Source organism: Nothoprocta perdicaria, unplaced genomic scaffold (assembly GCF_003342845.1).
Source record: "Nothoprocta perdicaria isolate Ctin4 unplaced genomic scaffold, notPer1 scaffold_15, whole genome shotgun sequence".
NCBI lineage: Eukaryota > Metazoa > Chordata > Aves > Tinamiformes > Tinamidae > Nothoprocta > Nothoprocta perdicaria.
In genome coordinates this window covers 6,648,029-6,670,697 of record NW_020454649.1, presented here as the reverse complement: position 1 = coordinate 6,670,697, position 22,669 = coordinate 6,648,029, and the positions used below count along the sequence as shown (strand labels likewise).

The 22,669-nt window shown below is 39.9% G+C and overlaps 1 protein-coding gene across 1 annotated transcript in view; it reads right to left on the bottom strand.

Moving 5' to 3' along the window:
- PARVA (parvin alpha) overlaps positions 1–21,556 on the bottom strand; it is a 57,408-nt gene extending 35,852 nt beyond the window's left edge. The window contains exon 1 of the mRNA XM_026034747.1: positions 21,401–21,556. Coding sequence (XP_025890532.1) covers positions 21,401–21,536 — 136 coding nt within the window. The 5' untranslated portion in view covers positions 21,537–21,556. The remainder of the gene's footprint in view (positions 1–21,400) is intronic.
- Between the last annotated feature and the right edge of the window lie 1,113 nt (positions 21,557–22,669).

Below are 22,669 nucleotides of genomic sequence, written 5' to 3'. Positions count from 1 at the left end.
TGTCACTGAGCATCTTGGACATCTACGCATCTTGGATACAAATAAAGAACCACAAGTCTCTGCTGTGAAGGGGTTACTGTGGTACCTTAAGCCTCGTGATTCCACTTTGGTATAGATAAAGTTCATCAAACAGACAACAGCAACAAAAGGAAGAAATTGCCTGCAGTTTGGTAACCGCCTCTGGGCTTGCCCACCTTGCCCACCTGTCCCCCCAGGCCGCACTGTGGTCCCCTCCCCACTTTCCCACCCTCACGCTATTAGTGCAGCTACTTCCTCCCCACCGGCACTTTCATGGCTCCCCCCTTCTTCACCCTGCCACTGGGCCAAAGCTGCTATGCCCAACACACATGGACTTCCAGACTGGAACTGCTGTGCCCTTCCACCCATACACTGCAGAGAGAACACCTTGAAGTTACGTATCAAAAGGCAGTGCTCCTTGCTGCCAAGTCAATCTATCGTATTAGTAATCAATGCTTGAATACAGGCACTAAAAATACTTTAAAAGCACTTAACTCTTGCCCCACTTAACAGCATCTTAAATTGACTGCATGAATTTTCTACCTTAGAAGTTGGTTTTCTCTTCAAAAGCAGAATGTATTAACTGCTGACTTTACACTAGTAGCTCCCTAGATTGGGTAGTAATCTCAGCACAATCTCCAACCTCCTGCGATTCCTGTAAGACACAGATACTTTCTCATTACTTTTTTTTGGTGTTGTTGTTAAGTCTTTGGAAAATGTTAGAGATACAATTTGTGCTTTCAGAGACCAATGCTGTCAGAATTAAGTACAAAAGCACTACACAGACAGAAGCAAATACCTCCTGGATCAATCAAGACTTTAATCAAGGCTCAGTGTAAGAGGAGGATGTTGCCATTAAGAGCCACAGGAATCTACCATCCTGTTTTCAGCCACATGTCAGAGTACAAACTAATCCATTTCGATGAACAAACAGGAGATTTTCAGATTGTGGGCCCTCACATGATAAACCTATTGGTTTATAATTATAACTCTCTTTGCTTTGTCAGGGCAGGGGAAGAGGGCAGGCAAGTGAGGCTGCTGTCGACCACAGTAGCACCTGCATGCAAATGCTGTGATATCAGCTTAGGGGCTCTGAGGGGAACCACTTGCCCTAAGTAAATGCGGTTTGACAGCAGCTCCTAATAAGAGGAAGGAAATGAGAGAGAGAGAAAGAAAAGTGATAGGAAACAAAAGGACTTTACAAAACAGAGCTTTATTGCTTTCATTTATAGCATTCTCTCTTTGTTCTGTTTAAGCGCTGAGCCTTCCAATTCCAGATACCACACAAAAGAGCTACCTGTCTAAAAAAGTTTATTTCAATCTGGAACTGTCTTGTAAGATGCTTCACAGACTCAGCAGTCCATTATTACAAGTAACAATAGACTACCTCTAATTAATTTGGCACAGCCTTTGCTTCTGATACCAATCAAATCAATATTAATGGGGAGTTTGCATTCTCTTGTTACAGCGCGAAATGGGTACCAATCTTCTCATGAAGATTTTTGGACTATAAGCTCTTTGAGGGCAGTGTAGTTGGCTTCTCCCCCACCCACCCCCAACCCCCTTTTGTTTTAAACAATGGAAAAACTACATAATGATGTGCTATTTAGTACCTGGATAAAAACTCAGAGTGCCTACACTGAAAGACTGAAACCAGTTCAATGTGAGGAAATCTCAGTTTAGGAAAATAAAGATTTTAGTAACTCACAGTGCTCAAATTAAACACTTAAATAGGTAACACTAGATATTTCTCATACTGCCTCACATTTCTCTACTTATTTTTATCTTCAGGATCAGGCGTGTTAGAGAGGGAGGCCTGGTAAGAATTGCCTCAGCCATCATTCTTGGTTACTTACATCTGTGGTCAATTTTCCACACTTTCTTCCATAAAAGGTAAACGAGGCACTGTACTTGCAACAGGATAATCTAAACAATATGAACAATGTTACTGTTAAAGACCATCTGGCTCATCAAGCACAGCTCCAGACTTTTAACTCCTTGAAGAAAGTGTGGAACCCTGCAGTACTGCAGCATATGTTTTTAACCCCAAACTCATTTTTAAAATGAAAAAAAAAAGAAAAAAGTAGGACTCGGGAAGGCACAAGGGATCCAGAGAGCAACAAAGTCAATTTTCTATTTTTATCCTGCAATCTAGGCTAGAATTAACATGTACATCTTACATTTTTCTACAAAGAAAAAAGTCCAATAGAATTTTCTTTGAGAAGCCTCTGTGACTAGGTGGTCTATGTGAGGTTGGTGTTTCAGTGAGTAGAGAAGGTTTGAGTATTTCATAATTCACTTCAACTTAACAGCCTGATCCTGCTACTTCTTGAAAGGTAATAAAAGTCAAAGCAGGGTCACTAAAAACTTGAAAAAAAAAAAAAAAAACCCACGGGGCGGGGGAACACAACCAAAGGCGGCTTTTGTTAAGATCATGTACAACTTCTTAGTTGATACATAAATTAATAAGTGGTCGGTTTCCCACAAGAAAAGCCTTAAAGCAACACAGGAACAAAAACCCTTGAAAGTAAACAAAAATTAGAAGGGAGAAAAAAAGAGTCACTGAACAAGTCAAAAGGCAGTGTATGGTCAAGAGGACTAAGAACCTGCAGCACGAAGTCTTGGGCTTGGCTGCTCTCAGGGCACCACGCAGCTGTATCATGGCTCCATGCCTTCATTTCCCCACCTAACTGAGAGCACAGTCAAGACCTGGGATCTTGCATTCTCAGATACTAAGCATCAAAACAAAACAGACCCACAGACATGTAGGGGTTAAGTATTCTTATACATTTACAAGTCTACAGACATCAAAATGTGCTGTTTTCAGGCGAACAGCTGGAACTGAATCCTGTGATCAGTCCTCACTCAGATGTCTCTCAGTTTTAACCCTGCAATTGCTGCACAAGGAGTGGGTTAAACACTGCTGTCAGCTCTGCAGCCCTGTCTTGCTGCGCTGTAACAGCTCAGGGTATTGCACAAACTGAAGAGTTTATTTCTCTGAAAAAGTTTTAATGACATTTTAAAAAAGACAGATTTGTTGAAATATTTTAAAGACTTTTTCAGTTAATTTCTAAAAATATTTTTGGAAGGCAGAGGAAGCAAACAGAGCTGGTGCATAGCTGGAGTCTTTTTTGCAGGGTAAACAACACAAAAGCTAATGTTGTATGTTAATGTTGTTGTTAATGTAATTCATTGGTTCCTGCATTTAAATTCTTTATCACAGCTTTGAAGAGAAACATTGCCTTGTGTGTTTTTTTAGGTAGAATTGCACAAATAAGGGAACCTTCCCTTGCACCCACTCCTAAAACCATGTGTCCACAACCTTCTCCTACCCTCTAATGTGGATCTAATTTTCAGTGAAGCTATTATATAATAAACTCACTGCACTATGTACAGACATATACATGCTAAATTCTTAGCTTTCAAAATCTCGTTAAGATGCAAGCAGCTGTTGTGGAGTTTTTCCAATTTTAACAAAATCCCATTTATTGTGTGCTCATGACTCATGAACTAGAATGAAAAGCAGTGTTACAGTAAGCAAGATAGGTCAGGCAGTTTTATGATTAATTAGGCCAAAGAAAGTTAGGAACTACATTTAAAACTCTAGTTGCTCACACTGAAACAATTCATTCTACCTAGTATCAATTTCATATCTCTTTATGTAGCTAAAATATGTAAAACTTAGATGACAAATATTATCACATACAAAAAATAATCATTTTAGTTTGATACAGAAAAACAAAATCTCCTATTTCTCGAAAATTAAGTGCAAATTCTCCAAAAATGGCCGGCTTTTGAAGTGTAAATTGTGTAAAGTGCGTAGATTAGATATGCTCTAATGGCTCTCCTGCAAAAGCATCTTATTTTTTTGTGGTACCTCCTCTACCCTCTCTCTTAATACTAAACCGATAGCATTACTATTTGGGAAAGGAAAATCATTCTATCAACAAGAATGCTCTTGCTGAAAACTCTCCTATATCCACGATAACATCATTACAAAAATGTCTACCAATTACGTTTTAACTCAGAGAAAAATAATTCTTATTTTAAATTTATTTTTCTGCTAGCTTGACCTAGCAAAACTCAAAAAATAAGCATCAAATGCAATGTAAGCAACTAATGGATGTTAATTAAGAGCATTCCACGGGAATAGTACAAACACATGTTGAGTGATAAGTGCATATTCTTGAACACTGTTCTGTAAAGCATTAAATGATAGACTTCAGTCTATCTACTACCCTAGCAGACAGTGGCACCAATTGTTGGGACTACAACTTTCAATTAAGTCTAGAACTAAATCATTCGATTTCAAACCATTTATTTAAACCACACCTGCCCCACAAGCCATTCACCACGTTCACACTTAATAACCCCTAGCACTTCTCATCTAGAAAGCTCAAGTGGTCTTTCAAATTGAATCCTCATTACCAGCCTATTTCACATGCATGGAAATCGAGCCACACAGCAGTTAAGTATCCAAATTTAATGGAGGGACCTACACCATAATCTGACCAGCAGTTTAATCTGACATAAATTGGTGCTGCTTTTGAAAGGGGTAATCATACCTTTTTCCAAACTTGCTGCTCATTCTCATTCTCACAAAATCTTTGTCATGGCACAACCATTCACATGACCTTATGGTAAACCAGACAAGTAAAGTATTTCATAATGAAGGAATCAACACAAAAAGGTTAGTTCTACCCTATGTCAGTTCCTTGATCTCTTTCATTGCACAGCCTCGCACACTGGCTTTGGCACAAGGGAGGGGGCACCAAGCAAGTTACAGACACTTGAGTCTCCATTTTGAAGCTAATTTACAGGACTTACAAACTACAGCATTAGCACAAATACAAGACACAGTATATTCTCAGTACCACATGACTAGGGTACAGAAGGACAACAGAGAATGTGCAGCCAGAAAAGGTGTGAGGGTTTTTTTTGTTTGTTTTTTCCAAAAAACACATCCAAGATTAAGAGATGGAGCTTCAGAAAGAACTGAGAAACTCCTTATGCAGCACATGAAAGATGCTAAAAAGTTCACTGTCAACAACTGTCAACAGCAAAATGGAAAGAAAATCTTTACAGGCAAGTTTAGTAAATATGTATGCAAAAGTTCTTAAGTGACAAATTGTCAGAGGCCAGCAGAGCATTCCCACACAGAAGTACAGGCTTGCCCGGTTCTCATCCTTCTCTCCAGATACACAGCACTGGTCATTAATGCAGCTGACTCTGACGAAGTTACTCAGGAGTTTGCCCTAGACAGGATTTCAGAGCCAAATAGGAGACTCAGTAATGGAACTTCTAGCAAGTCAGTGCAGCAAAATTCTCTTCAAAATTTTCTTGGTGGCTTTACAAACATCAGTCATGCACTTTCAAAAAAAAAAAAAAAAAACCTAGAAACTCCTCCCTCCTGATCTAGGACTGTTCTTTAATTGAAAGAGTGGCTAAATCTTTTGAATAACATTAATAACATGCCCACGTTTTCCTAAATTCATACTCTTAAGCCTGAATTTAGGAGTTGCAGGGCTACTGTGCAGGGTGAAAGCACTTAGGAAGCACAAAGGAGCTTTGCACTTGCACTTCAGAAACACTAAGGACACAGGCAGTGTAACAGTAGATGGATGGACACACCACCTATTTCCATCACCCTTCTCGCCTCATCCCAGTTCCATGGCTTTTGCACGCGTAGGGATTCTCCAATGCAAAAATCCTCAGAAGTTTTAAATACTGATACAAACCGAAGAACTTTCAACGCAAGAGCAAAGAATTGAGGTCTATCCACAAGGCCATGTATGCTTCCTACCACTCTTAACATGCAAAGCCATCAAAAAATATTTCATATTAAGGAAAAAAATGTGTATATATACAGAAGCACCTTTTTTTTTTTCTCTTTTATTTCCTACAAAGAGACAGATTCATTTAGAATCTTGGTAAAAAGTGGTGCTACACAAACACAATCAGGCACAGATTTTGTTACAAATCTGAATTATTAGGAGTTATTACTTTTTCTTTCCTCTGTTATATAATGTTTTATATATTTCAATATGTACATCTAAATTCTTTATATGTCAAGAAATAAATGGCCTGAGTCCTTTAAGAGTGTAATGCTAACATAGATGACTTATTTATTCCTCTCCTTTTCTAGAGACTGATGTCACAAAAATGGGTGGTAGCTTTCTGCAGATGAAATCCCTGAAAGCAGCAACTGCACATTCTGTTCCATACTCTGTGGTAACTGCTTTGAAGCAGCAGATAAAAATGCTTGTTGCTGCTGCTTCTCCAAAGGTTACTGTGATTTTTAACAGCCATGTATGCCAACACTTTTAAAGCTTGGTGAACTAAAGGACAAGGAAGACTCCCCTAAACACAGAATCCTCTACTGTGCCTGGATGAGGCAGAAGACAAGAAAATGCTGCAGCTGACTGTGCTGTCTCTAAATCTTGGCATTCATTATTTAAGTTCAGTGGAAACTGTTCAGCCTTGAAGTAGACTGACTCATCCACTTTAACTTCCAATTTCCTGTAAACGATCCATTAGTTTTTGGCAAGTTTCATACTGCATAGTACTTCCATCAAAAGGGCAGTTCTCAAACTCTTGATTTCAACAATGTCTTTTGTAACAGAATTTTAATGAGAACAGAATCTGTAGATACTTATGCCCTTACACAACTGAATATTGATCTCCATCTGAAGATACCCAACATACTCTTTATCACAGGCTAATGAGTTATTTTGTCCCTAAATGTACTTTTCAAATATAATTGCTGGGTCAAATCCTATTGGGCTGCACAATGCTCACCAAGTGAGGTAGTGTAGACTTATCAGAGAAGAGATGCTAGGTTTTGATGTGGAATGCAAGTTTTATTTGACTGGAAATTTTAAAGATGTATTTACACAGTAAATATTTACAAAAATATTTGCCTACTACCTATACATCTCAAAAAAGTATATTTCCTATTCCTATAGTTCTTTTGGCTTATAACAACTGAAATCAGTCATAAGATAAACAAATGCTACTTCTGTCATTTGCAACTAGGACTGTTTTAAATTTACCATTCTGGGCAAATATTTAGTCATCAAGTGGTATCTGAAATATGCCAGTAACTCAGAATGGAAAATAACTGTGGTATCTCCAGTGCCACCATTTGGTAACTGTAGATAAATGTGGTCTAGTAAATGGTGACTAGTAAAATTCTTCTCCCATCCTCAGGATATAACTCCTTAACAATAATAAAAGTGTGTAATGCATCTGTAGTTACATACATATTCAGTGATTTATTTTCCCCAATACACCTTTTCAGAATATTTAGTAGGATACCAATGTGTGTTCTATGCATGTGTTCTAATTGCAGCTGTTTTCCCCCTTTTTTTCTCCCCCTTCCACCTTGAGAGTGCAGGGTGGGAGTCCTGTGCTTATCCATGCTCTATGAAGGCACAGGGAACAGCGGCAGAGATTTTATTACCACAGCATATTGTGTGGGAATCCTAAGTAGGCTACAGAGCTTTTCAGATTGATTCAGTCCCCTATTTTGGTCTCCTGGAAGTGTAAGTAGAGATTATTAACAGAGATTTGCAAGATACTCCAATTCTTCTCAAGAACTCATCTCACCCAGATAATTTTACCTGCTTGGTGCAGCCACCAAACTTCAGGCCACTGTTAGAAAGTTTAGATCTGATAAGTTTTAGGCAAGATACTCTAGGAACAAAAATGTTTTATAAAATTTAAGAAAGTTCCAGAGTTTTTCAAAAGAAAATACACTGTTAGATTCATAGGAGATTGTGAGAAACTGAGCATATCTTCAGGCACCTAAGCCTGGTTTGTATTTAAGTTTCAAAACATACCTACCACTTCTATAGGTGCATGCAGCTCTACTGGTAACATCTACCAAATAACTAACTCTCTTCTTCTGGATGTGAACGCAGCTGTTCAAACCCAGACTCAAGCATAATCCTGACTCAGAGAAGATGAATTACATGCTCCTTCAATTTAGATGTTTTCAAAAGATGTTTAAGGCCATTCAAAGCAAATGAACATCCTCCCTTTACCCAACATCTCAGTCAATACTGAGGTCACCAACAGCATCCGCTTCTTCGGTTTGAAGTAAGAACTCCCATCTTCAGGTGAACACTACAATCACCAGCTTATACAGTAGCTTAAAGTATAGTTGTATTCATCCTTTCTGCTGAATCCATTTCACTTTGCATAAGATAATTCTATGGAATATTCAATAGAATAGGCAATGGAAGCTACATTTTCCTCTCCAGCAACAGTTCAAAAGCCCTAACTGAAGTCATCCCTCTTTCTGACCCGAAGATCCAGAACATCCATTTAAATCAATTGCACGTTTCCTAACAACTCCAAAGGGCCAAGAGATTCCCAGGCTAGACTTTGCACAAGTATTTCCACTGTAAACAAGACATGCAAAGATGGAAACTGACAGATCCATTTCCACTTCACTCTTTCTATTACATTTTCAAGTATTAACAAAGCATGTAACTATGGTTCAACCCTGTGCACTCTGGCCTGATCCACGTATGCACATGAATGGTTTCTTGACTTGCCTGCTTGCATGCTTATTGTTAGCACAGTATTAAGTGGTTTGTCAGATCGATCCCAAGTGCTTAATATCTGAGCAGTGTGAATTTTTACTTAGTTTGTACAGGAACACTTTCTTCAAAGCTTCCTGTCTCTGTCCATGCTAACTGCTAACACAGAAGTCTGCTTTCCAGATAAAATAAAATTTATAGACATCCTTATCTCTTTTTTTTCTTTCTTTTTTTTTTTTTTGTTGTTGTTGAAACTGCAAACCAATAGTGTGATCTATGGAAATGATTGAAGTAGAGCTGGCATACTAGTCATTTAGGGGTTAAGCTAATTTGTTAGTGCCCTTGCTGTTTCTTGCTGTCTGCCACTATGCCTCCAATCTTGAAATTCTAAAAAGAACACCAACCTTTAATCTGTGGTATTAGTTCTTTTGACAAAACGGAAGATTACGCCTTTTTCCCCATAAGCCTTCATGTGAAGCTTAGCCAGCTTCCATCTGGTCTAGCTAATTAAATGTAAGTTAACATTAAGTTAAGAGCCAGCTCCAGCCCACAGACCTTCTATTCTGTGACTGCAGATTTATTAATTGGCCAAACTACACAACTATTTAATTCCAATTTTGATTACTTTTATTTTCTTCATTCTCTCACGAAAACAGGGAAATGTTTTTAAAGACATATTTGCATATTTTCAGCTCAAAAATACAAAACACTAAGGCATGCTAATAAGGTTCTAAAGAGCCATAAAATTGACAGCCTTTTCTTCTGTTTGACATGTTAATAAAGCACCATCATAACAGTGTGAAGAATCTGCCTATTATGCATGAGATCTGGAGTCACTGGAGCTGTACATTTCTAAGCTGGCTGTGACCCACAATCTGGCCCTATATGTCCTAAAACTAGAGCCAGTTGCTGTATTCCTTATTCAGTCAAAACTTGCTTTGACCTTAACAGGCATTCTGTCTGATGAAGACCAAGGGGATCTAATATTGGAAGTTACTAATTGCATTCTTGTCTACTGTTAACTTTGGATAAAATAAATTTTGAAAAATGAAAAGATGGAGAATATATAAAGTAAGATTTGTGGGTTCCACTATTCTGTTTTGACTATTAGGTAGTTATGTCTTGTGTATTTTCTATATTTAACAACAGCTGTTAGAGAATAAAACTGTAAACTTTTAAAGACTTCCAAAATAAATTAGTAGGCAAAGTTAGATTTACGATTTTGTTTTAACAAATGCCATTACAGCACAAAAGACCTAAAGACAGTTATTAAGCAAAACTGCTTAGACCTCTTAACCAAATCCTTCTCCCTGTGATAGAGGCAAAGTACACATCAAGAAATGCTATTGCTTTATTTAATGTAATGACTGCCTCAACAGTACTTAGCCTATAAAAAGGTCATAATGCAAAATCACACCAAAAAAAAAAAAAAAAAAGCAGACAAGCTGTTGTTAAATAAAAGAATACTTTGAGATTGCATTTAAATGTTCAGATTTAAAGTTTAAAAATTTAGATTTAAAAAATCTAAACTCTTTCAAGTCATGCAACAGAATTAAAAATAATGAAACCAGTGAATAACAGGACAACTTCCACTCCTTATACTGCATAAGGTTATATAAGCAAATCAAATCCCTTCACCTTTCCCTGCCTCAGTTTCTCTGTGCATCCAGACAGGTACAACATTTCCCTCTTTTTGACTTCATCTGAAAGGTCTCAAATGCTCAGATAAAAATTTAAGGCACGTTTCTAGCCACTATTACTGCATTGGATATAGAAACAGCAAACTAAATCACTTTCAGGAGATTCTGAAAATAAAAATGCTGTTACAGAGTTCAAGACCAACAAGAGTCACGTAATATTCTTTATTGCTTTATGAGATTTTCTACTCAACTCATTTTGTTTCCCCCAAAACTCTCAGATTTTAATGATCTTGAGAAAAGCTCTTTTATGAACCTTTGAATCTCTGCCTTATCCTTCTGCCCAGCTTATTTTCATCTCTGCTCCAAAAGAACACACATCAGCTCTGTTTTTTCTGTAACATACCCTGGCAATACCGTTCTCTACATAGAGTTACTGCTTTTCACTCAGAACAATAACAACTTCATTCAGAATAGCCGACAAAATCCACTGGTCTAAGTCCTTCAAAAAATGAAATTAGAGAAGCAAAACACGTTAAAAATTTACTAGTCCTGCCCTAAAACTGGACACAAGCTTCCTCCAAACAGAGCCATGACGGCTCAGTTCACATTCAGAATACGAGGTCTGCAGCAGAGGGAAATGCCGCGCGCCGCCCAGACACCCGTGAGGCTGATTCCTCCTCACTCCCTTCTGGCCTCACTGCACTCTCGCCAGCTTTCCTCGTCAACTGGAGCCACCTTGTGCCCTACGGAGCACCTGCACCCTGCTGCCCCTTCTGCAAAACGGTTACTGCCAAAGCGTGCTGGCACTGGGCAGGAACTCCTAAAATAACATTTAGGCAGATTCTATATAAATTGTTTCACTGGTAAGTAACAGTTTCAACTTTTCAACTCAGTTAAACAATAAGAAAATAAATCTGCTGGATGCTACTTTTTTTCAATCCAAGACATAAATGAAATGAAACAGGTAAGTAATGAACAAACAAAAAAAATCATTATTTCCCAGTTTATATCTGTTCCTATCTACATTTATGAATTACAATAAGGCAGTGAAAAGAATCTGACACCATGAAGCAGAAGCACTTTGTTATATGTCTTTTTTTTTTTCTTTTTTTTTCCTCTCTCCTTTTCCAATAAGATGGTAAACTCTCATCCTCTATGGTAAAAAACTCAAGTGAACAGCATAGGCCTTAAAATGTTTACAAGTATTGCTGTGCAGATTTGGCCGTTAGCCACAAAATTCAAATCAGTTTTGAGACATCTCCAGAATTCAAGAGATTTTTTTTTTTTTTTTTGACTTATTATAAACAGCAATCACATGCATCAAATAGATCTGGACTTATTTCCAGAGGTTACTGGGGTTGGAAATATTGCTTTAGGCCCAAATCTACAGTATTTATATTCTTTTATTCTATTTTTAATAGAAACAATATCAAATGGGTTGAGGATAAGATGGTTCTGAGAGCCAATATCTATTTCCTTCCCTTCTAAAAACAACGATCATTTTTTAATTCCAAGAAAAGAAAACAGATGTGATCACACCTTCCAGTAAAATTAATACCCATCATTTAAACACATGGCAGCTGACATTTCTTCTTAAGTCTAAAAAAAAGTAGTTGCAACAAGAACTATTCCGGTCTTTTACCATTCTTCATGTACTGACGACAAGTTAGGCATATCATCTTGTGAATCCAGTACTGCAATACATTATACTGCATTTACACTGAGCACTCTGACATTATCATTATCTCCTTTTGTGCCCAACAGCAACTGCAGCTCCTCTAATGCCATTATTGTAATTAAGAACAATCTGAACCATTGACAGCCTTGCCTCGTTCGCTCTAGAATCCCCTGTACATTAGTGTTCTTCTAAACCAATATTTCACTATTACTAGTTTTCTGCTTTAGAACTGCCTAAGGTTAAAAGAAAAAAAATTATTAAGCCTCAGCCTAACTTGATGGAAAGGAAGGAATTTTTTTTTTTTTTTTTTTAAGGAAAAAAAAGTAAATGAAAGGCTATACACTAGCAAACTGTAATGCTTTTCTTTACACACATTGGAAATGGATTCACACCCTGCCAACCTATTCAGACTGTTGCCCAGGTGAGGAAGCTTATTTTGGCTTGCTTCAAAAGGGCCACCTGTACAGACACAAAAGAAAACATCTCTCTTCTTCTACTAAGTGTACCCAAAGTACCTCTCTGTCCAAACTCTCTCTTTCATTAATACAGCTCACAGTTGGATAAGTAGGGCACAGCAATTTAGACACTCTTGTTTGGGAAATTCTGACCTTAACACCCACACTCGCTGCACGTATGTGGTCTCTAGGCTGCCTGTACTCTTGTCCATCTGTTTTCAAAGTATGATGCCTGCTTGTTTGCTGAGCCAGGACGCTGCTCCACCACAGCCCTGCAGTCACCTGACACCCAAGTCACAGTCTGTAATTCCATGGACACAATCAATGGAAAGTGCAAGCATGACTGGCAGGAGAGCACCAACATAATTACTTGTATCTGCTATGAGCTAGGGCCAGAACATCTATGGCCAAGTAATAAGAAGCAACTTGCTTTTTTTTTCTCTGGGGAAATGAAAGACTGGAGCATTAAGTCTTAACATAGGTGAAAACAACAGTCATTTCCTACATATTGTCTGAAGAGCTCTATATTAGCTTCATCGAATATTACATACAGCTCTATAAATTTTTAGTTGACATGACACACATGAAAGCACTATATGAACGTAAGCAGAAAAACACAGCTATTAGAAAAGGCTGATCTCTCCAAAGGAAAATGCAGAAAAACATGTATTAAGAAAAAAAATCACAACTCCTTTTCCCCCTCCTGCCTTTCCAATTCACCTGAATTAGGTGGGTGTTTTGTGCACTGGTGCAGTACCAAAGTCAATAGGTCAGCTCCAACTGTAGCACTTGAAAGTTCTTTTACTGCACAGGCAGCCAAAGGAGATTCAAGTACAGCATATTATTTCAGTACAAATACCAGAGATGTGGTCACAGATTTTTCTTATTGTGAATACATGTTGCCTTTTACATATATTTATACACACACACAGCACAAGAAACATTCAGTAGGGAAATGATTATGTTTAAGCTACATTTAATATTTTGGATGCACTCAAAGCTTTTGCAATGTCAGAAGGTATTTTTGTGTCTAAGGAATCTCTGTGGTCAAGATATGAGCAGTTACTCTTCACTATTCCACTCCATTCCATCTCCATTCAGATGGATCTCCTGAATGGAGATGCAATGTCCAGGATGGACATTTCTTGCAGGAAGGCAGCAATTGCTGACAATTTTTATGCCCCTCTCCTACCATCCCAGTTAAGTCTCTTTTTCCAAAAGGAATTTCATAGTCTTCGCCTTGAACACAGCTTAAACCTACCCACCTCTGTGTTAGTGTCACAGACCACTCTCTCATTCCAATCAAAGGGAAGAGGATAGAGTAAGATTTACATTAAATAGAAATCACAGAGGATAAAAAGCCCCAACCATGGCTACAACTGCCAAGAATGTCTCACAAAAATATTTCAGGTTATTTGCCAAAATAATTGTCTAAGGAAAATGACTAAGGCATCTGTCAACTAAGGCACACTAGGTGGTAGTCACTACCAACATCAGTAAGAAGTCCAGAAAAAGAAATGAAAGACTAAAAGAGAAGCAGCAGCAGCAGCAGCTCATAAACAGCTTCCTGAACTTTGTATTTAATCCATACCTACAATACTTTATAGGAACATGTGCAGTTACTTCAGAACATGTGCAATTATTTCACACAGCAACTACTGCAAAGCTAAAAGGAAATTAAAACATTTGGGAGATTGTACAGTCTTGTTACTTACCCCTGAAATTCTTTAATATTTTGAGTAAGATCATCACTTGGTTGCAGAGTAGCACAATCTACAGTCAGGTGCAGAGTTAGTGTGAACAGATGATGGTTAATCTTCCTAACACCTCTGCCAGTGCAACTCATTCTTGACCATTGACATCCATGTTTTTTATTTTTTCTGGTCCTTGGTTTTCTCTGACTTGAACATCAGTTGCCAATGGGTAGTTGCACAGAAGGCTAAAGATTCACTTAAGGCTGATGATCTGAATTTGAATTTGCAGGCTCCATACTGCTTCCAGCATAGCACTCTCTGCACCTGGTACAATATTAACTGTCCTTTCAAGGGTCATCTCTTTCTAATTTTGGCTGTATTTTAGCTAAGAAAATAACTTACCTTCAAGACAGATTTATTAAATGGCAAAAGAAATGCTTCAGTTTTAAAATTACAGATTTTCTTGACAGTATGCTGACTTAGCTGAGAATGAAAAAGACAATTTGATATTTACTTTAACAGCTCATTTGTTTATATCCATACTAACATGGAAGTCTGGATGTGTGTCTTTATAAGCCTGATACTACAGATATTGTATTTTAAATCTGGAGATGGAAGTGAAAAATTAACACAGAAATAAATGCACATGAGTCTAAACTGGTCTCTAGCTATTCTTTCCTTCTTTCTGTGGCTCTGTCTTCTATTTTGGAAGAACCTGAGGTTATTCACCAGCTTGTGGAATGCTGTTTTTTCTTTACTGCTTTAATCTTTATTTTTACTTTTCATCTAGACAATCAATATTTATCTAGCCAGCTAGAGACTGAAAAGAACTGACAATATGCAGTCTCCATGCCTTCCTCATGCCTGGCCAGTCAGACATGAGTTTAGGGAACTAGGCCACCCCACCATCCCTCAGCTGAGATCCTGAACCTTCAGACTACCTAGACTATCTCCAGAGAGCTCTTCCCATCGCAACCAGTCTGCAATTCTGTGCCCCAGGCATGTCAATCTACCCAACAGCACTGCCCAGCTGGCAGCTTGCAGCCCAGCACTTCTTCCCTGCAGACAGGGAACAGCTGCCACAGCAGCAAGTGCTGCCAAACCACCAAGCATCCTATCATGCCCACCCACCGCAATCTAGAGAGCTCAGCAGAGACTGCTGCCTCACCCGCGGCACAGCTAGGAGCAGCGAGAGCAGCTGCTGCTGAAGAGACAGGGCAGAGACAGACATGGCCTCCCAGCCCCTACCCCTTGTCTCTCCTCCCAGCCAGCAGCACCAGCCCAGCACTCCCCACTGGAGAGCAGCTGCTTTCCAGTCTTGCTGCACATCTCTGTTCCCCTCTCCTCTTCACCTCCCAAGAAGAAGCCACTCTGCTCCAAGTGGCAAGGGCACAAAGATGCAAACTGTAGCTGATATTTCCTTTAACTTGCTCTTCACATATTTAGTTTTATTCTGTATGAAACCTATAGGCTCAGAGAATTAAGAAAGAGCTCAAATGGGAAACATATAGGAAAAAGGCATACTTTTGTAGCCTTAGTGTGCAGATAACTTGGCCACCTAATCTAAAGGTCAATTTTACAAGCTAAATGCAAAGAGACACCACTGAGGTTCAACACTTGCACACGTTTCCAGAGCACAACGGAATTAACGGCTATATTAGGCCTGAACTGATGATCATTTAAGCCCAGGGTCCTGGCTCTCCATCTACATCCTGGCCCTCTAAGAGTTGCCGGAGATGGTTTCTTAAGGATACAAACATAAAAAAGCAAATGCAGTTTTTTGCCCTTGGTAGACTTTCCTGACATTCAGGGATTTCATGAACTGAAAATTACATGCTGGCCAACACAGATATTTTTTCTTTCATCTAGAATCCATACAATCCCATTTTAAGGCCTCTCCTTTGGCTCCTCCTCCCCTCAGTATCAGCCTTTTGTTTTTATTTCTGCTATCCAAAGCATCCTGCAGCAGTGAGTTCCACATCTTAATTATGCATTGAGTAAGAAAACATTCCAGGACACTACAGTTACTTCAAAAGCATCTGGAAAGACCTAATGGCTGCAGTTTTCTTCCAAAACGAAAGAGGATCCAGGCTCTACATCTTCTTCCCACATATGTTTCCTACTGCGTGCCTGGGTCCTCCTGCCCTAGCAACACTGGGGCCTCCTACAGTGCTTTGCTAGCAAAAAAGAGGGGTTGGTAGTGTCATCAGTTTCTTTGACAACGTCAGTGCAGTCAGTGTGTTTTACATATGCAATGTTTTACAGTTCTATGTGGTCTAATGCCTTTCACAGACTTACACACGCACCAAGACATACGCGTAATGCTTATCAGCGTCTTAAAGACAACAGCCAAACAATGCTGAGTGGATCATGCATATTGCAGAGGGTAGTACTTGTGGGAAGAGGAGACAGGAAGGTCAGAGACAGAGACCCAAAGATACTGGACACGAAACTAGCTACTCTTTCACTCACACGCAAAGCCTGGCAGGTAACAAACAGCTTCAAGAACGTCAGAGCTGCTGCTGAAGTGCACCTCTAAGACCACACATACAGAGAGCTGCTGCAACAGTTGGGATTTCTGCCTATTATTAGAAACATTTGAGACAGGTTTTTTGGGTTTTTTTTTTTTTTTTTTTTTTTTTTTTTTTAACTACTGAATAATCTGTTCAATGGCAGAGCAGAAAGCCCTCCCCAGATACCCCCAAAAACGTAGGTTCAAAAGAGAAAAGGAAGACCCGATCCCAGTGCTCTTCTCCTTTCATACACTGCAGGTGTTTTCAGAAAGGCTATTAACAATGAAATTACAATAAATAAAGCAGATGAATCTTCCTTCTGTGATTCTTCTTTTCATTTTTTACGGTCCTTCCACCCAACAGAAGTACTTTATCTACTTTACAGAACTTGCCCCAAGGCAATAATTACTTCAAGGGTGGTACAAATAGCTTTTGTCCAACATCAGTTACACAGGTAGTTATAATGCCTGTGGCAGTACACCAAGAGCATGAGAATATTTAAATATAGTTTGCAGGAGAAAGAAAACTGTCAGTTTATTTCAGTTGCTACACACTAATATAAAGCACCTCATGTCAGACATCAAAAAATTATTCTGCTCTTCTAATAGGGCAAGATCATCTAGCATTGACATACTGAGCTAAATATAAAAATACTAAACTGATGCTAACACCTACCATTTCTTCACAGAAAATGCTATATGTATCTTTGAAACACAAATATGAAACTAGCATATGTGGACCTGTTTTGTTCATATTATATGTTAATACTATCATATTTGCTAATTTCCATAGGTAAGACACAGCAGCTCTGCTTTAAACTTCATTTGCACTTTAAATACCTAAGGAAACAGCAGTAGTTTAAAAAAAAAGCTTGCAAAATAGTTAAGCTAATCTAGAAACCGTCAGATGAGAAACAAAGATATGAGCAAAAGACAAGTCCTATTGTTACAAAAACAACCCTTTATATCTATAGCTCAATACTCAAAGAAAAGTCGCAGAAACAGGTCCAAAGAAAATAGTACAAGTACCTCCTCAAAATTCATCAGAACACTTGTATACTAAGAAATTAATTCTTTTCACAGTAAAATGCATATAAGCCACATCAAGGCATGACTTTTCCTTCAGTTATAAAAGGTTTTTATTGCAAGTATCTGAACAGCTCCTTTCACTCTATACTTATTTTTAATTTATAGTTGTTCCATTTTTTGTATTATTGTTTAAATGTACTATGATAACAAGACAGAGACAAATAAATGGAAGGAAATTATCAAGAAATAGCAAATCCACTATTTTTTATGCTGTTACTATCATAACTTTCCATCAGGCACACATAGAAATTTCAGACTTTTGTAGCCTCACATACTGAAATGGAATAAAACCAAAACATATGAAAAATAAAGAAGAAATATAAGTGGAAGCTAAAAGAAAATTCCATTCCTTCTCTTGCCCATCAACATCAAATAAGCTAGGAAGAGCAGTCAAATTACTGAAATTGATGTCATATCAATTGGAAAACTGGCTGAGCCCATACAATGAGCAGTAATTGCGCTCTACCCAATTCACGGGTCCAAGCTGTCTGTTTTCCATCTGCTCCTATGCAATTTAAGCTATTCTGAACTTTGCTCTCTGTTCCTGAAAGTGTCACGGATGTATTAGAGTGTCAGGTTCCAATTCTTACAACTCTTGACAGAGGTAAGCTATTATGAGGAACGAAATTTGTATGTCTATAAATGTCACGCCAGGAAAATTTAAGGAGGACAATCACACATGACCTTAATGAACCCACCATGAAAAATTCATAAGATAACATAATACACACCCTCACCCCCAGGGTGGTCATTCCGTTCTCTCCTTGCATGTGTATAAAGATGGGCTTGCTACACAATACAAAGCACTATGAGAAACTTATATTTTTGAAAAAATTGTTGGGGGCTTTGGTGAGTAAAATTAACTTCCCAATAGTTCTTATCTCCTAATAGAAAAGGACTGGAACCCTTCAAAGACATATAGGGAGTAGCTTAATCTTTGAATTCTTTTCATAAATGACAGATAAAATCCTATAAAACAAACTAAACGATGCACATGATAGTTACTTCACTTGTAAACAGGTCATCAAATATTCTGGTACTATTTAAACCTTTTTGTTGGATAAAAAGATGCAAAATGCAGCTTTTTATGTCCTCACAGGAAAGACAAATGTACAATAGTCACAACTTTGAATTAGACCAACGAAGATGAGATATTCTAAGAAAAATCCAGGCCACAACCCTGCATGGCATAGGATGCCCTAAGCAGCTTGGCCTTTGTCACCTCAAACTTTGTATTTCATAAATATTCTCTAATAAAGAATGACAATTTATTTTTGCAAATTAACATACACCTCAATATATGACTAATCCCCACTTATACCACGTGTGATATATGAAGTAATGGTATGTCAACTTCTTTGTTCTGCTCTCGCATAGAATAAAATGATTACCATAAAATAGATATATATTATACAATAGATGATTAACTTTCCCTCTGCTCTGCCACCAACTTGTACTGTGTTATCAGACAACTCACTTCACTTCTAGGCTGCTCAGTATTGTCATCTGTAGCATGGGTAAGATAATCATCACTACTACCAGAAATTTTGAAATACATAATAAAGGGCTTGCTATACGTAAATCATATTAACAAAAAACTGTTTTATACTGTACTGTAAAGAACTTTTGCTGCAAGTAGATTTTATTCTTTCTGTAAGTAATGTGCATGACTATACCATTATTATTTCAGATCTTACTGGCTCTTTATTTGTTAGAATTTCCTAGCACTGCTTCTATTACTGTAAGGTAAATATATATATATATATATATATATATATATACACTTCTGACAATGATAAAAAATGCCTTTTACGGCAAAAATTACAAAACTATATATATAATTACATACTGTCTATATCAGTTGTTTAGATATATAATACAAAATAGCACTGAAATTTAGTTTATTACATACAACAGACAAAACATTTTAAAAATATCTAGAAACACTAACTTTTAAATCTGCTAAAATGCTAAAGAAAATCACTAACTTTGTTTACTATTAGCAGAGCATATATCAATTAGAAGAATTTACCCTTATTAATTTATTTTATTATTTATTTATTATTTATTTAGAATTTACCCTTATTTATCTCAAGAGCTCAAGTTCCACTGACTTTCTTGAGCAGCCACTACTGTCTAAGACCTGAGCTTTCGGTTCCAGGTGTGCAGTCAGAACATGCTCTGGTTTAAGGCGGGACTAAAACAGGGTGGCAGAGTGGCATTTAATAGAAAATATTTTTAAAATAAAATTACAAGATCATAAATAAAAGTAACTGCTGTCTATGACAGTCTCCTGGAGATTTATGATATAATACTGTACGTCACAGACAAAAATAGCTGTCTGATACTAATACTGGACATGCTAAATCTACAATGAATAGGCTAAGTTAAAGGTCTCATAACTACAATATAGGCTCATTACAGAAAATTGGTTTTAGTCCATTGCGGCTAATGTTCATCAATACTCTTACATAAATAACAAAGAAGTGGATACCTAATAGATTTTTCCAGTTACTGTTTCATAAATTTCAGAGTCAGGAGAAACTGAATAATGTGAGCACAAGCATGTAAAATACATTTAATAACGAAAAAAAAAAAAAAAAGACATGTATCCCAAAGAACAGATTTCTGAGACAGCTAAAGCAATGAATGCATTCTTCAGAGTAAGGTGTTATCATTCTTGTCCATAAAATACCATACATGGTTTTACTATTTGTTGAGTGCGACTCCCTGTTCTCAATAAATATTACTTGGTTCGAAGTGGACACTGTTATAGCTTGACTTGCATATTTGAAATAACATGAACTGCAAACATAATGGGTGAGTGAGGTCAAATTCCATTTCTCTGTTTCATAGGATTTTAAATAGGCCAATTCAGTAGGGGCTGCATATTAATCTACATGTACAGACCAAGAAGCAGACCTTTGGCACATACTCAGTATTCTTCAAAGGACTACTGTCGTAAGGCAAAGGTTTTCAACTTAGTCAAAGACTGAGTTAAAATTTAAACCTTTAACAAGTGGATATAATTAGACCATTCTCTCAGAGCATATGTGAGCATGCTGTGCACCGATATAAATTGGTGCACTGCAAGTGAAAACTAAGAGGACATAAGCACCTTTAGCTTCGTTTGGGTTTTTTTGTTTACTTATTTTTCCTCACCACAACCTAAAAACAGGTAACCTCGCACAGGCCCCAAAATCCATCAAAGACACACTGGACACACACGTCGACTAGGCTGGAGAGGAGCTAACCTCCGCAGGCACCGCGGCGTGCCTGGCAGGCCGCGGCACCGGCGCAGCCTTGCAGGCGCTGCCTCTCCACTGCGACCCCCTGCTTGTGCTCATATCCCTGCGCCCAGACCCCTGCCCGGCTCGCAACCTGGGTCCTGGGACACGCCCCGGGCCCAGCCCTGACCGCAGGGCACCACTCCGGCCGCCGGGCCGCGCCCGCGCCCCTCCGCGGCCCGCTGCAGCTGGCGGCGCCGTGCGGCCCGCGGGCGCAGGGCAGGGGCGGCGCCGTGCGGCCCGCGGGCCCCGCGTCTCCCCGCCACGCGCAGCGCGGCGCCCCGGCCCCGCAGGGGGGGACGCCGGGGACGAGGCGGCGCGCTCCTCCCTCGCCGCTCGCCTGCCCACCGCGCCCGTCCTTCCCTGTCAGCCCCTTCCTCCCGCTCCCCAGGGCCTTTTCCTCTCCCCCAGTCTCCTCCTTCCCCCTCCCCCCCGCATTTTAAGGTAACTCCCAGGAAACGGGCAAACCTGCAATTTTTACCTTCTTTGGCTTTTTTCCTCCTTGCCAGCGTGCCGCCAAGTTTACCCAGGAAGGAGTCATCTTTCTTTCTGGACGGCGGCGATTTCGGGGTGGGGGACTTGGGGGAAGAGGGGGACTTCTGGGGGGAGCTTGCCATGGTGGTCCCGGCCCCGCTGCCGCTCAGGGTTGAAGGGAGACAGGTTTGAAGCCCAGGCGAAGCGGGAGGCTGGTCCCGGCTCTAAACGGAAGCGGAATTATTTCAGGCATTTGAGGCAGCTCCTGCTCCGCTCTCTCCCGCTCTCCCTCTCCTTCCCTCCCTCCCGCCCGCCCTCCCGCTCGCTCCGCGCCCGCTGGGGAGGGCCACGCTGCCCTCGCCTCACCCGGACGGCGCCGTTTATCCCAACGGCTCTCCCTGCCCGCGCAGGCCGTTCACCCCAACGGCCCTCACCCACCCAACGGCTCACCCTGCCCGCCCGGGCCTCTTAACGGCCCTGCGCTGCCCGCTCTCGCCGTCTCCCCCACAACTAAACGGGGGGCGGTTTAGTTCAACGGCTCTCACTGCCCAACGGTTCCAACTGCCACGCGCGCCGTCTACCGTAACGGTCGCCAGAGCCGCGCGCGCCCTTTCCCTCAGCGCCCCCTCCCCCCGCCCCGCCTTTTACTTGAGCGGCGCCCAGGGCCCGCGCGCCCTTCACCGCGCTCAGGGCCGCTCCGCCCCGGCCGTTCACCCTAACGGCCACTGCCCTAAGGGCTCCAACTGACCACCCAGGCCATCACTTCGAGGCCCCCCACTGCCCAAGGGCTCCCCCCTCCGTCCCCGGATCCCAAATGCAGCGCAACAGAGCCAGGCCGAGGGCTGAAATGACTGGAATTCAATACATTTCCCTTGCTTGCCGCACTGGAAGGAGGCAGCACGGGGACAAGCGGATATTTCCGCACTGCACAATCAGCACTAATAAAAGGGAAAGAACTAAACCATTAAAAAAGTGCCCTTAGATAACTGTAAGCAGGTTGAAGAGCAGGTTACCACATAGACTTGGGCCTCCAGTCGTGTTAGGGGAGCAGGTTGGCTCTGTAGGTTTCCATTACAAAAGAAGCCCACCTTTGTAAATAAAAACATGAGAGGAAGGTTAGCTAGCACAGCAAACCATCGCCTCTACCAATCTTCTGCTGATCTGCAGAGGAGTAGCTGAAGAGGAAAGCGTCTTTCTAAAAGAGATAACTTGCCGTGACTGGTAGTTGGCTCAGGAGACACCTAGGACTATAACAGCATTAATATCTTCTGGATGT